The 16,636-nt window shown below is 36.8% G+C and overlaps 1 protein-coding gene and 1 long non-coding RNA gene across 5 annotated transcripts; both read left to right on the forward strand.

The window, feature by feature from the left end:
* Positions 1–53: 53 nt before the first annotated feature.
* LOC143904614 (2-amino-3-ketobutyrate coenzyme A ligase, mitochondrial-like) lies at positions 54–16,299 on the forward strand. 4 transcript variants are annotated; one of them, XM_077419430.1, is made up of 3 exons: positions 54–230; positions 379–488; positions 16,160–16,299. In XM_077419430.1, the coding sequence occupies exons 1-3, from the start codon at positions 56–58 to the stop codon at positions 16,205–16,207; spliced, it is 333 nt and encodes a 110-aa protein (XP_077275556.1). In that variant the 5' UTR covers positions 54–55; the 3' UTR covers positions 16,208–16,299. The 4 variants fall into 4 exon arrangements, with proteins under 4 accessions (XP_077275556.1, XP_077275554.1, XP_077275557.1 ...); XM_077419428.1 differs by having other exon boundaries at positions 379–524; positions 16,160–16,297; XM_077419431.1 differs by lacking the exon at positions 16,160–16,299 and adding an exon at positions 1,166–1,302.
* On the forward strand, positions 11,965–12,960 carry LOC143904616 (uncharacterized). The gene is made up of 3 exons (XR_013258983.1): positions 11,965–11,987; positions 12,100–12,395; positions 12,591–12,960. It is a non-coding gene; the product is annotated as an uncharacterized LOC143904616 (long non-coding RNA).
* Positions 16,300–16,636: the final 337 nt, after the last annotated feature.

Genomic DNA, 16,636 nt, shown 5'->3' on the forward strand with positions numbered 1-16,636 from the left:
TGTGCTATTTAAACTTTTCCAATTTAAACATTACTTTATACATTATTAACAGATGATGGATCTTATAACAGACAGCACAAAGTTTTTGGATCCTTTAGCAGGCAATACCGAGCATTACAGAAATGCGATGACTAAAGCTGGATTCATTGTCAGCGGCGATAACCATCCTATTTGTCGTGTTATGTTGGGTGATGCAAAATTAGCAACAACATTTGCAGATAAAATGATGGGTATGAATATTATTTTCATATAAATTATAAAATCTTTAAAGAAATAAACTATCAATGATAAAATATACAACACTTACCATATATTATCAAAGTTTTACAACTTATTCTATTATATTGCACGAGAATGATTTTTTTTTTTTTTTTACAGAAAAGGAAATTTACGTCATTGGATTCAGCTATCCCGTGGTACCAAAAGATAAAGCAAGAATACGTGTTCAGATTAGCGCAGCGCACTCGACCGAAGATATAGATCGTGCGGTAGGTGCTTTCACACAAATTGGAAAAGAACTTGCGGTAATTTAATAAATACATTTTTAATAACGGCAAAGAAAAATTGAATTATTGATTCTGTCTCCAATATGCATATTTTGTTTCATTATATAAATAAATAAATCGCAGTGTTAACGCTATATATTTAAGTTTATTTGTATTATATACAAATTAAATATTGCAAGTATATAAGTGCATGCAAATGTTGAACGTTGAATTTATTAACACGTGCAATAACAAATATCTTAATCGAGCATTATATTAAAGATGTACCTTTTTTTATACAAATTTCCAACGCGCAATGTTGTAAGTGTATAAAATCTTGAATTAGGTGTAAAGTTATATTGTTATTAAACATTTGTTACATAGAATGCTAAGGTTTGTACGGTTTAACGAGATTTTCCGAAAATTCCCTGACCTGTTGAACTCCACGCACTTTCCTTTCTAGCAATAATGGAAGCTGCGTGACGTGAAAGTCCTCATAAAGGTCCATTATCTTAAAAAGAAAAAAGAATCATTTAATTTATCTTTCAAGAATTTGACAAAGCAATAAACTACGAACGAACAACAACGAACTTATTTGTAAAAGAAATTTTTTTTTTTTCAATTTAAATAATTCAGGGAGAATACTTGATATACTTAATGTTAAAATGTATTAATTTTAGGTGCAGTATCAAACACGGCGTAGTACTTTCGGTCCCGCTCCTTCATGAGGAATTCATCGCCGACGGAGAGTATGCGTTCACTCAGCTCGGCTAAGACATTCGGACGAACGGCGCTAACGACGACGACGACGACGACGACGGCAACGTTGGGGAGGACGACGCGACGGTGCACGAGACGGTGTTCGCTCGCTCGGACTCGCAAATCCACCCGTGCCGATAGCGAGCATCAACGCGGACGTTGGATGCGTTCGACGATCGAAGGAAGGTAAGTGGCCGTGGAAGGAAGAGGCAGTCATATATAGGTATGATTGCCTGATATACTCTATAAAAAGAAGAAAAATAAGCTCAATTTAATTATTTATAAACTTTTTCTATTTTGAATTTTACAAAGTAATTTACTCAAAGAGTAATATGTTTCAGGTACGGTGTCTTACCTGAGGTGAGAACTTCTCTTAATTATATATATAGGAGACCGATCATATGTACATGACGACGGTAGTGGAAATTAAAAAAAGCATAAACTTTAAAATTACCTCGGATAGCTTTTACCTTAGAACGCTCTCATTCAATATTAATTCATTCAATCATTCATTCATTCATTCATTACGTTCATTCTATATTATAGTTTAATAATGTTTCTATATTTTAAAATATAGAAACATTATTAAACTATAATATAATATTTCATCGAGATTGTTCAAGCTACAATCATTCAATACCAAATTCATGCATAATCCATGGAAGGTCACATAGTATTAATACCGCGTGACACTTCCATGGTTGTCTAGCACCGCTCTTAATCTTTGGGGCATAGATTGCACTAAATTGTGGAATAGCGCGGGCCTTGCGCGGAAACCCTCCCACACATTAAGAACGTGTTGCTCAAGTTCCTCGCGTGTACGCCGAATTCTTGGATTCCACTCTTGAACAATTATGCCCTAAAGATTTTCGATCACATTCATATCCGGAGATTTGGCTGGCCAATCCAACGTCCTAAGGTTGGGTTGTGTGGCCAACCATTCCTGAACCAATCTCGATCGATGCACTCCTGAATTGTCTTGAACAAAATTGACACGAGGTACACCAGGAAATGTTTCCGCAACGTATGGCATCATATTAGTGCGCAATATGTTAACATACTCCTCACCGTTCATACGCGGTGTGGTGCGTACCAACGGTCCAGGGCCGCGCGAGGTCATGCACCCCCAAAACGCTAACGTGATGCGGCCACTTCGTTCGCGGAAATACACGTTATTCGCATCGTACCTTGTGCCTTTTGTTCTCCACAATGTCACACGTCCAGATTCATCCGTTGAGAATACCTTTTCATCAGAGAAAATAGTATTCTCCCATTCATTCTCCCAAGCCAAATGTTCAAAGGCAAAAGCCATCCGTTGGTCTTGGTGATTTTGTGTTAACGCTTGTTTTTGAGCAGGGATACGATGGTGATATCCTTGTTCTCGCCATCTACGCCGAACAATTTCCGCGGAACAATTCAAATTATGTTCCACTACCGTCTGTTGTGCTGACCGGAATCCATTCCCTTGCATCAAATTGCGGAGAAGTTCGTCGTCTTCAGCGGAAGTACATCGCGGTCGACCTGGTATCGGTCGTGGGTTCACGTGCCCTTCTACTCGCATTTGTTGCAGCACTCGATATACTGTACTCCTCTGCAATACGTTAAACGCATATTTTAATGATTAAATTAAATAATGCAATAGACGAGTTTAATGACGTGTAACTTATCTAAATAGAGAAGTACAGAATTATAAATGCATGGATACTTTACATTTACGTGACATATTCTTGAAACCTCTGTTACCGTCAATCCTGCATTTGTATATGCAAGTATTTCACCTCTAACACGTTGCAAAGTAGGACCAGGCATTTCAATATTGTATGTAATTTATATATACACAAATATTTAACGTTAAAAATGGTTAACTCGTCTCAGTTTAATAACGCAAACACGTTGTCAACATAAACAAGTTGTCAATGAGATATCTTCAGATATGTGTATCAGATATTTTCAGATGTATCTCCCTACATAATAACAATTGACAACTTGTTTATGTTGACAACGTGTTTTTAATTTCCACTACCGTCGTCATGTACATATGATCGGTCTCCTATATATATAACTAGCTGGTTACCCGGGCTTCGCCCCGGAGGACACGCCCTGAAAGACATATTTAATGAGACACGTAAATAGATGATAGCGTATATTTACATTTAACGCCAATAGATTTCCGCATCACCCTTGAGGTACTATTATAAATGCGTTTTTTTTTTAGTGGTTTCCCCAGTAGGCCTATTCCACTGTAAAGAAATCCGTGCTTTCTTCCCGTATTTAATTACTTTAAATACATGTCTCTCACAGACATGGTATCTCTTACAGACATGGTGTCTCTTACAGATATGGTGTTTCTTACAGACATGGTGTCTTTTACTCTCTCACCTTTTTTAAAATTAGGTCATTTTTTCCATAAAAATTAGCAAAATTATATAAACCTCTTTCACACATGTTTTTCTCCTTATTTGTTTTCTCAAACAGGCATGATGTCTTTCACATACATGTTTTTCTCTCTCATGCGAACATTATATTTTTTATCATAATTTTTTTTTAAAAATGCTCCAAAAATATCTACAACCTTTTTTTTCTATTTTAGAACTTCTTTGTATACCACATTAGTGGTTCTCCCCTCAGGCGCTAGTATCACAAGACTGTTTGGTGAGCTCACTCTCGAACATGCCACATAGAACTGCCCATGTGAGAAACAGTCTTCACTTAAATCAATTCCTGCTACTTTTAACGACTGTCCCTGGGACTTGTTGATAGTCATCGCAAAACAAACTTTGATAGGAAACTGCAACCTCTTAAACTCAAAAAGATACTCTGACGATATTAGTGGTATGCGTGGTATAAATACCGTCTCTCCCCGTGCACATCCGGTGAATATTGTGGCCTCGATAACATTTCTATGTAGAGCCTTCACTTGAAGCCTTGTGCCATTGCAAAGTTTTGGCGGATTCAAATTTCTCAACAACATCACTGGTGCCCCCACTTTAAGAAAAAGCTTATGGGCTGGTAAGCCAGGAGGGTTCATTGTGTTAAGAAACTCTACTGGGTAGTTGACCGCGTCATCCGTATCTACCACCGAGTCCACAGATCTGTAATTCATTTCTCCTTCCTCGAATGATTTAAGAAGAATGTTATTAATGACACCAGCTTTATCATTCCTAGGGGTCAGAATGGCACGCTCGCACAGCCAATCCATAGATTTTTCTTTGATATCCGCAATATCAGGGTATATCTTATTAATAAGACTCTCTAGGCTTTTTACTACTAAACCTAGATTTGCAGGAATAATCACTTTTCCTTCCATCTCAGGATACTCTCCATCTCCAATTTTTAATAGTAGTTTTGAAAATTGCCCTGCAAAAACATCACCTTTCAAGTGTACCCTCATGTTTTTCCTGATAGTGATTTTCCTGATAAGGGACCACAAATGTGATTTCTTTACACACGCCTTAACTTCGTCTGCTCGAGTTCCCCTTGGCACTACTGGCAAAGTCTGTCTGAAATCTCCAGCAAGCAGCACGGTCACTCCCCCCATTACTCCATCGTTACCCCTAATATCTTTGAGGGTTGTGCTCAATGCCTCAAAACCCCCCTTATGTGCCATGGTACTTTCATCCCAAACAATGAGCTTACAATCCCGTAGTACTTTAGCCATGTTACTTTGTTTTGAAATATTGCACAGAGGTATTTCTGTTTGAATTAAATTCAGAGGAAGCTTAAAAGCAGCGTGAGCGGTCCTCCCTCCCTCCAACAAAGTAGCAGCGATACCTGACGATGCAACAGCCAAGGCAATTCCACGTTCTCTCCTTACCCTCGCCAGAAGTAAGTTGATGAGGAAGGTTTTCCCAGTACCACCTGGAGCATCTAAGAAAAATACCTGACCATCTCCTGACTCTACGCTACTAAGAACCTGCCGATAGACAGCGAGTTGCTCATCTGTTAATAAACCCTCGTTATTCAATACCACTTCTTCCAAGGCATTTACATCGTAGTTTGTCTCCCTCAAATAGTCTCTGTTCCCCAATACCTCTCCAAACCTTTTTGGCTGAGGCAGGCCATACTGTTCCAACTCCTGTCCTCCCAAAGACATCACTGCGTCCTCAATCATTACCAGGCATCTGTTGTACACCTCATCTATCATGTTCTGCGCACTACCTTTCAACTCTCTCTCTACCTGTCGCATAATATCCTCTGAGAAGCTGTCTTTGTACTTTTCCCAAAGACTCAGAGGTTCACAAAGTTGGCAAAATGCCAACATCACTGTGAAAAGCTCCCTCAGCTTTAAAGGTGAATCACATAATGCAGCTTCCTCCAAGGTATTGTCCCATTGCTTGTCATCTTCCAATAAACCTAATGCCTTGCATGTAGACTGGAATGTGGAACAGAGGACACCATTCACAGTCCTCAGATCTAAAAAAGACGTTGGACCTCGAATCTCATGTAGCAACAAACGCAGATAATAACACTCAGTGTTGTTTGGATGGATGGTATACACTCTTCCCAGTACGTGGTCCTTCTTTATTCCTGACCAACCATCCACATCTTTCCCCCTCTTTCTTCTCTCGAACTTATTATTTTTCCACACATAGTATGAAGGAACCTCATAGTACAGGAGAGTTTTTGCAAATTCGTCAGTTTTGCAAAGTTCAAAAAAAGCCAATAGTGTTGTCTGAGGTGGGTTATTCATCCTCTCAATTAAGTTTGTAGAGTTGAAGTACACACGCTGACCATTTTCAAGGTGAACATTGAGATGGAAGACAGAGGGGTACCTCTCATGTATTGGGAACGCCAAGATTCTCCAAACCGCCTCTGAGCTACTGATGTACCGCCCACTCTCGTACATCTTCACCTCATCCTTCTCACTCTCCAGGGCAAAAACCGCCTGGTCACTTCCCTTGTTCACGTACTTGCAAATGTATTTAATAGACTTTACAGAATTGCATAATTCCACATTAATATGAGCATTAAAAATACGTAACAATACAGGGTTGTACGGCACCACCCAACGATTGTCCAGTTCTATTCCATTGATTTCTACGGTGTATCCACCATTAGCTGAAGACCTCCTCCGATACTGTGGGTATCCATCGCCTCCTGTCTGAGTGTCATTTTGAAATATTCGCGGATACCTCTTACTGCAGCTACCATCTTTCATGCAAGGCGAATTGTGGTTTAAGCCCCCGCATGGACCATGAATCATGTTGGCTTTAACGATATTGTGTAGAAGAGAGTCTTTTAAAGGATTAGGTATTTCCGCACAGATGACTTTGTCGATCATATCAGAGAAGATGCGCTGCTCTAGCCACAGCAATATGTGTATGTGAGGCAGACCTCGCTTTTGCCACTCCACAGAGTACATATAGCAACACACTTTTCCAAACAGACTACCTTTATTCAATAGAGCCATCATTTTCTTCACCTTAAGATGAAATACCCTTGCTATAATGTCGTGTCGATCGTGAGTTTTTTGCCCAGGCAATAATGCATCTGTTATATCCTTCCACTTTGGATTACAGGTAAAAGTGATAAACAAATCAGGACGGCCGTGGTAGCGAACGTATGTCATTGCGTCTTGTGTCCGCTCATGCATGTAGCGAGGTCCTCCAGTGAAAGATGACGGAAGCACCACCATTTTACCCAGCTGAGAAACGTCAGCATCCTGCCTTCCCACGGCATCTCTCAGGTGAATGTAGCTTTCTGCCCTAAGCTGCGCCTGGTTGTTCCTAATATAGTTCAACCTTTCTGTCTCTATTTTGGCGTACATGTCAACCAGAAACTGACTAAAAAGAGAACGGAAGTACACTAAGTGGTTAACTTCCCCTTCTCTAATCATAATTCGATATGAGTAAAAGCTCGCTGCGGAAACTAAATTCTTATGTTGCAACTTGGTCTGATGGTCTCGCTGAGGAATGGCAATCGAGTATCCATCCTCGCCACGGCAAAACATGAGCGGGTACTGCAAGGCGTCGTACGACCGGTGGACCTCGCTGATGCGCCGCAGTTTGTTATCGTGGCTCTGCAGCACGATGTCTCGCTTGTTGAATTCCTGACCCACAATCACCAGAGCTACCTCATTTGCTATTGGTGCGTTAAAGCAACCTCTATGAGCGTCATCTGGTTTTCTGTCTGCATGGATAACAACTTCAAACTTTTTGCAATTTGGAGATACCTTATCCAAAGTGGTTTTCAGGTCCTTTATATAGGTGTTGACGTCATGTAGCATTCTCTGTAGTTCTTTGACTAATCCCTGTTTGACATCTGAAAAATTGCTACATCTTAAACGCACTTCCCTGTCATCCTCTCCCACAAAATAAATTTGAAGAAATTGAGCTTCCTGTTCAGGTAATTGCAGCAGACTTCCTACCAAGTGATATACCTGCCCCTGAACTTTAAAGGTCGGTATAAAGCCATCTTGTAGAACCTGCTTACCGCCGAATGATGTCATACTAAAGCAACCATTGTACTTTCTAATATTGTTCATAAAGTGAACGTGCTCTGGATGTCTGCCCATTACCAAACTATATAGAGGCTCGGGCAGAGGTTCTAAGGGTGCAAGTTGCACCTTTCCAGCGCTGCAACACATGCCAGGGGATTCTTCCTGCCATTTAAGAGCATTGCAATATTTGCACTTGTGACTCATGGTTCCCAAAGCTATAGTGCTCTCTGTCTCATAAGCCACGTCTGGATCATATGCCATACCTGAATGAGCTTTAACCGTCCACGGAAGTATTCGCCTTTCTACTCTTCTTCCAGGATTACTTTGTTCATATCGAGACTCTGCCTCTCTGTGCACCTCAGGATTATTTTTTTGGTACCTAGTCACTGCTGTTCTGTGCATTTCTGGATTTTTTTGTTGGTACCTAGTCACTGCTATTCTGTGCATTTCTGGATTTTTTTGTTGGTACCTAGTCACTGCTGTTCTGTGCATTTCTGGATTTTTTTGTTGATACCTAGTCACTGCTGTTCTGTGCATTTCTGGATTTTTTTGTTGGTACCTAGTCACTGCTGTTCTGTGCATTTCTGGATTTTTTGTTGGTACCTAGTCACTGCTGTTCTGTGCATTTCTGGATTTTTTTGTTGGTACCTAGTCACTGCTGTTCTGTGCATTTCTGGATTTTTTTGTTGATACCTAGTCACTGCTGTTCTGTGCATTTCTGGATTTTTTTGTTGGTACCTAGTCACTGCTGTTCTGTGCATTTCTGGATTTTTTTGTTGGTACCTAGTCACTGCTGTTCTGTGCATTTCTGGATTTTTTTGTTGGTACCTAGTCACTGCTGTTCTGTGCATTTCTGGATTTTTTTGTTGGTACCTAGTCACTGCTGTTCTGTGCATTTCTGGATTTTTTTGTTGATACCTAGTCACCGCTGTTCTGTGCATTTCTGGATTTTTTTGTTGATACCTAGTCACTGCTGTTCTGTGCATTTCTGGATTTTTTTGTTGATACCTAGTCACCGCTGTTCTGTGCATTTCTGGATTTTTTTGTTGGTACCTAGTCACTGCTGTTCTGTGCACCTCAGGGTTATTCTGTGCATATTTTTTGGACGCATTTATAAGTTGCTTCCTCCTTTTGACATTAGTGTATCTCTTTCGTCGTTTTACATGAGCCTCATTAGGAATAGGAATAAGTATATGCTTTGAGAGGTGTGAGTTTGAGTCAGGCTGAGAGAAGGACGGTTTGTTGTTCTCTTCATCAGGTTTACGTTGTTCGTACGCATCAAAATGTCCTTTAGAAATATCTTGTGTGAAACGTATTCTCCTAACAGGGTTACCTTCCTCACCGAAACTCTCATAGAGCTTACCATTACGGTAAACCTCAAAAACAAACCCGAAAAGTTGCCCAGCCGCCACCAACTCGCATAAACCACCATAAGTAAAGGGTTTCGACATTTCATCGAGATACTCGCTAGAACTATTGTAATTGTTCCCCAAGCTGTCGTGGGACATAATTGAAAATTCCTCCCAATTATCCACCACATGACTCACGATTATCTCACGCACATCCCTCGCCATTAACTGTGTGTTATACATGAGATAGGAGAGGGCCCGGAAAAGGCAAGCTCCATCCCCTATAATGGGGACAATAGTGTAAGGTACCATCTCCCCATTAACATTTAAAAAATCGATTGCCATCCCGATTTAATTAAAAGTGACAAAGCGCTCTCAAAAATTAAATAATTAAAAGTGACAAAAGCGCTCTCAAAAATTAAATTATTTTTCCTTAAATCTATATCTCTAAAGAAAAGATATTTAACGGCAGGAAAAGGGTCAATAAATCTAAATCGATACTATTGCCTTTCCTTCTTTATTAGAAACTAACTAATTACCTGATTAACTGCAAACACGAAATTAACGTAAAAGATACTTTACAGTTTTCTCCTTCTCTCTCTTTCTCTTTCTCTTTCTCCCTCTCTCTCTCTCTCTCTCTCTCTCTCTCTCTCTCTCTCTCTCTCTCTCTGTCTTTCTCTCTTTCTTTTTCTGTCTGTCTAAATTAAACAGAAAACGATTATTAAAACATAATAATTTCAGGAATGTAAATATTATGTTAAGCTATGACAACAATTCTAATAATTAAATATAGTATGTTGAATCATAATATTTACATAAATAAAAATTCACAAACGAAATACCCTCTAGGTGCACCAACCAACAATGGCTAGGTATCAACAAAATAACCTTCTTATTAAAACGTAATAATTTCATGATTTTCAATATTATGTTGTTATGATAGTAAGTTACTGAATTAAATATAATATGTTGAAACATAATAATTAAAGGAATAGAAATTCACAAATTAATCTATCTATATCTATATCCAGTTTCATTGCTTAAAATAATACAGATAATAATTTATGATTTCTTTAAAGTAAATTTTAAAATATATGTTATATTTATTTTATCGGTTTAGATTTATTGGCCCTTTTCCTGCCGTTAAATATCTTTGCTTTATAGATATAGATTTTTAAAAAAGTAATTTAAAAAAAAAAGTAATAACTCTCTCTCTCTCTCTCTCTCTGTTTATTTTTCTCTCTCTTTCTTTCTTTCATTAATTTTATTAATTATGCAAATCTATCTCAAATAAATATATTTTACTCTTTATTAAATGTATGCTTTTTTAATGGTTAACATTAATAAAAATGTCCCAAATTATTTAAGTTTTCATCTTTTAAATTTACCACGTATATAACTTTACCTGTTTAAAAAATTTTTCTCTTCGTCTTTCTCTTCTTCAAAAAATACAGTTCCTCTAATAGTTTTACTTTAAAAAATTATCTTTCAATCTCACTTTCGAATAATTTATTTCTTCTTCCTTCCTTCCAATTCGACTCTCAATATCTTTAAAGAATAAAGAAAACTATATAAAGGCTATAATAAACGTTCATACATACACACAAACACACACACACACTCTCTCTCTCTCTCTTTTTCTCTCTCTAACATTAATTACGTTTTTTTTATAAATTTCCTGTCTTTCAAAACATATTACCACTTACTCTGTTCTCTCCCTTCCTTTCGTCTTCTTCTTCTCCTTACAAAGACACTATCTCCCTCTCTTTCTCTCTCTCTCTCTCTCTCTCTCTCTCTCTCTCTCTCTCTCTCTCGAACTTTCTTCAGCAATGATTACGTTAAGTTTTTTAAATTTGTAGTGTTCGAGGCAAACCTCGCAAGATGATAAATATATTTGAAGCATGCCACATATAAAACAGAAGAATGAGTTATCAATTATTTCCATTTATATAAGTGAATACATTGCTTAATTAAATTCGAGATATTCAATTAAAAAGATTTTAAAGAAATGATATATTTTTATAAAATAAAATTTAATTTATTTAACTTTTGATATTAAATTTTTTTTCCTCAGAACTCTGGTGTAAATATTAAATTTTTTGAAATATTTTCTCCTGGAATTAATGTTGGACATATTGATCATTTTCTAAAATCAAAAAATATTTTCATAAAAAATAAAGTTTTTTCTGGACGTTGATGAGTCAGTCAGTCAGGACAGTCGTGAAAACACATTTTACCCCTTTTCACCCCCTTATTTCTTCAGTCAGTCAGGACAGTCATACTTTTGGTAAAAATTATTTGAAAAAATTTCGATACCGGCTTCCAAAAAATCGGTAACGAAAAATTATACATTTCACAGTACTCCTCGGAAAATAATTGAAAAAATTTTGATACCGGCTTCCAAAAGATCGGTAACGAAAAATTATACATTTCATAGTAGAAAAATTATACATTTCATAGTACTCCTCGGAAAATTCTATCCCTGTTTGATCTATAATTTGTTGAGATTTGATCAATTATTTTTCGAAAAATAGGAAAAATTAAAAAAATCGGTTTCCAGAAAATCGATAACAAAAAACTATACACATAGTGGCACTCCCCGGAAAATTCTACCCCTATTTCATATACTTTTGGTAAAAATTCGGTTCAGGGGTTTGGGCTGGGCGTTGATGAGTCAGTCAGTCAGTCAGTCAAAACAATCGTGAAAAAAACACATTTTACCTCTTTTCACCCCCTTAGGGGTGGAATTTCTAAAAATCCTTTCTTAGTGGATGCTTACGTCATGAGAGGAATACACCCTCCAAATTTCAAGTCTCTAGGTTCAGGGGTTTGGCCTGGGCGTTGATGAGTCAGTCAGTCAGTCAGTCAATCAGTCAGTCAGTCAGTCAGTCAGTCAGTCAGTCAGTCAGGACATCTTCCTTTATAGATATAGATTAAGAGAAGTTCTCACCTCAGGTAAGACACCGTACCTGAAACATATTACTCTTTGAGTAAATTACTTTGTAAAATTCAAAATAGAAAAAGTTTATAAATAATTAAATTGAGCTTATTTTTCTTCTTTTTATAGAGTATATCAGGCAATCATACCTATATATGACTGCCTCTTCCTTCCACGGCCACTTACCTTCCTTCGATCGTCGAACGCATCCAACGTCCGCGTTGATGCTCGCTATCGGCACGGGTGGATTTGCGAGTCCGAGCGAGCGAACACCGTCTCGTGCACCGTCGCGTCGTCCTCCCCAACGTTGCCGTCGTCGTCGTCGTCGTCGTCGTTAGCGCCGTTCGTCCGAATGTCTTAGCCGAGCTGAGTGAACGCATACTCTCCGTCGGCGATGAATTCCTCATGAAGGAGCGGGACCGAAAGTACTACGCCGTGTTTGATACTGCACCTAAAATTAATACATTTTAACATTAAGTATATCAAGTATTCTCCCTGAATTATTTAAATTGAAAAAAAAAAAATTTCTTTTACAAATAAGTTCGTTGTTGTTCGTTCGTAGTTTATTGCTTTGTCAAATTCTTGAAAGATAAATTAAATGATTCTTTTTTCTTTTTAAGATAATGGACCTTTATGAGGACTTTCACGTCACGCAGCTTCCATTATTGCTAGAAAGGAAAGTGCGTGGAGTTCAACAGGTCAGGGAATTTTCGGAAAATCTCGTTAAACCGTACAAACCTTAGCATTCTATGTAACAAATGTTTAATAACAATATAACTTTACACCTAATTCAAGATTTTATACACTTACAACATTGCGCGTTGGAAATTTGTATAAAAAAAGGTACATCTTTAATATAATGCTCGATTAAGATATTTGTTATTGCACGTGTTAATAAATTCAACGTTCAACATTTGCATGCACTTATATACTTGCAATATTTAATTTGTATATAATACAAATAAACTTAAATATATAGCGTTAACACTGCGATTTATTTATTTATATAATGAAACAAAATATGCATATTGGAGACAGAATCAATAATTCAATTTTTCTTTGCCGTTATTAAAAATGTATTTATTAAATTACCGCAAGTTCTTTTCCAATTTGTGTGAAAGCACCTACCGCACGATCTATATCTTCGGTCGAGTGCGCTGCGCTAATCTGAACACGTATTCTTGCTTTATCTTTTGGTACCACGGGATAGCTGAATCCAATGACGTAAATTTCCTTTTCTGTAAAAAAAAAAAAAAAATCATTCTCGTGCAATATAATAGAATAAGTTGTAAAACTTTGATAATATATGGTAAGTGTTGTATATTTTATCATTGATAGTTTATTTCTTTAAAGATTTTATAATTTATATGAAAATAATATTCATACCCATCATTTTATCTGCAAATGTTGTTGCTAATTTTGCATCACCCAACATAACACGACAAATAGGATGGTTATCGCCGCTGACAATGAATCCAGCTTTAGTCATCGCATTTCTGAAATGCTCGGTATTGCCTGCTAAACGATCCAAAAACTTTGTGCTGCCTGTTATAAGATCCATCATCTGTTAATAATGTATAAAGTAATGTTTAAATTAGAAAAGTTTAAATAGCACAATAAAAGTTTAATATCACTGCCGATCACTGCGCATGCTGCCTGCTGCCCACCGCCTCTCTTCATCATCTTCATTACCCTCGTGGAAGCTGGGCTTCTTCACGTATTACACAGTGGCGATGGGTTGAGGTGAATCCCTCCAGGTCGATGCCGATCGACAGTGTCTTCATTTACAGACCGGACAAGCGACTCGAGCTTTGGAGATTCACTTTTTAATCTTTCAGATGTGTAAGAATTTGATTTTTTTCTACAACCAAAAACAAGGTGTTTTGTAGGGGCAAAATACCTTGTTTTTGGCTGTAGAAAAAAATCCTGACGTGTAGGGGCAAAACTGAGGTCATATTCGGTTTCAGCAGGCAAAAATACATGGAAATACCATGGTCTAGTCCATGGCGTAAACAACTTTTCTCTTTTTGTGGGCCTGTGAAGTTGGTGAAATCAACAACTTTGACCCTCCATATCTTGAAAATAAAAAGCCAGCTAAATCTAAAACTTTCTGAGGATTCATGACTCATTATAGACTATCATTTAGTACTTGTAAATAGAAATCTAAATTCAAGGGTAAAAAAAAAGGCTATTTTTGCGGTCACTCTTTGTATAATACACATCTATGCTTACGTTTTCCGTTAAAACATATATTTTCTGTTTTATATATAACATGTAATAGTACTTTATTTGCCAGTGTTGTATATTTGGGTTTCCTCTGTCCGCGATTTGTTAATCTACTATAGCTTTCGCTTCTGCAAATTGTTTCTTTGGTATCTGCCATTTCTTCAGTTTCTGTGTCTTCTTCGTTTCACTCAGCTCCGTGATGCCAGTGCGCCACGCAAAAATGCCGCTTACACTTGATACAAGGCATTTCGATCATCGACGCATCCTTGCAAGATTCCTTAGAGCACAGGAAGCTTGCCGATTGTCCTACAACGAATTTTGCGGTCTCCGTTTTTAAACACTCGTGCGATATCATATTGAAATGCTCTTTGCAGAAGGTGGCCTGACAATGCTTGCACACAAACGGCAAGAAGTTCAACAATTCGCAGTCCGCCACCGAACATTGTTCGCCAGTCGCAGGAAATTCGATTACAGCAACAAAAGGATATCGATATTATAATTGGATTTAATACTTTGGATACTGTATTTAATTTTCCGGCGTTCAAGAAGATTGGAAGAGATATTTAGTTGTGTAGTAGAGTCGGAGAATGCAGATGATTGTCGAACAATATTAAATTTTGAAGATTCAACAGAAAATACAATGTTTATTCTACAGATAATAATAACTACTGTTTAGAAATATAGCTTTTTATTACAAAACGACGCTATTATTTCATGTCTTTTCTTCAAAGTCTATCAACGATTATAATACAAATTTATATTGAAATTTAAGTATTCTATTAGCAATTAATACTATTACATAATGTCTACAAAAAGTATTATTATATATTCAATTTAAAAAATTTATTCGCTCTATCAAATGTAATAAACCGTACCTTTAGTGCGTTTATAAACGATATTTTACGAAGGATATTAAACAACATCAAATCTATAATACTATATAAATAATTTGTTAATTACACAACAGTAATATGTCGTAGATAATTTTATCAGTAACTTCCAGTCTATTAATAAAATACTAAATATTAAAAAGCAACGCCATTATTTCACGTGCCAGGCCTGGGCGAGGTGAACCGATCGGCGTTCTTGCGCCAGTCTCGGGGATCTAAGCTCGGTCCCGTGCCTTGGCCTCCCGCGGATCTTCCTTGCTGCGAGCAGGCTTCCGTGGCGGCGCGAGCCGTCGTGGTCGTCCTCTTCGGCCGCTATTCAACGCTCAGCTCAGAACTCGTTGAACTCGAAAAATATTAAGACGTATTAGAAATAAATAAAGCTGAATAAAATATTATTTACAAAACGGTAATAATAAATAAAAATAATATTATTTGAAAAATTATGCAGATAATTATATATCTTGCGTCACATTTGATATTTTTGATTGATCAGATCAATTGGTCTCTTTCATTTTCCCAAATCGGTTTGTAAAAATAAATACGGCCTCTTTAAGATTATTTTTACGCTTTTCTATCAGCTTTATAATGCTTGACAAAGTGTTTGGATTTTGATTGAAATAAGTTTCTGCGAATCTATTCGCCTTGGACAATTGTTCGTTAGAAAAAAATTCTGAATAATCCATAAAATAATTGTTCGCCAGTGATAAAATAATAAAACACGAAAATTTGTCGGCCTAACTGGCAATAATTTTAATATTAATACAACAACGTTTCGACCTCTACTTTGGGTCCTTATCAAATTATAAGTTATTTAGCAATGATTGAATTGCGCGTCAGGTTTTGAATCTTATTATCATCGTTAAACTATATGGTCAGGAAGTATAACACATAGCGAACATTAGATTCAAAACCTGACGCGCAATTCAATCATTGCTAAATAACTTATAACTTGATAAGGACCCAAAGTAGAGGTCGAAACGTTGTTGTATTAATATTAAAATTATTGCCAGTTAGGCTAACGAATTTTCGTGTTTTATTCTGAATGATATATTTATTTATCGTTCAACCTGCAGGTGGTCGTGGGACTTTCCTTGGAAATGGTTCACGGAAGCCATAAATAGATGTATCCACTCATGCTCATCCACTTGTCAACACGCAGAAGAGTGTGCTATATACGTTTGCGCAAGGAGACAGTTCCTCGTTTCTTTATATTATCTGCAAGAATATATATGATGGTTACTACAGTCTGCATCTTTGTAAAGCAAATCATATATCTGACTTATAATTATAAATATATTAGAATATTTATTGCAAAATAAAATTTTCTCTTATTCAAGTCCTTTTTGGCAAAATTCTACAACGCATAGAAATATATAACAAATCGTTTAGCTCATATTATGTCTAATTACTCTATCTAATTACTCTATTTTTTAATTTAAATATTTTAATTCAAATAGACTTATTTATTTATTTAATTATTTATTTATTTATTTATTTATTTATTTATTTATTTATTTAAATTAAAATATCGTAAAAAGTATACGTTATTT

This window comes from Temnothorax americanus, unplaced genomic scaffold (assembly GCF_048541705.1).
Source record: "Temnothorax americanus isolate GAGA-0224 unplaced genomic scaffold, ASM4854170v1 Scaffold55, whole genome shotgun sequence".
Lineage (NCBI taxonomy): Eukaryota > Metazoa > Arthropoda > Insecta > Hymenoptera > Formicidae > Temnothorax > Temnothorax americanus.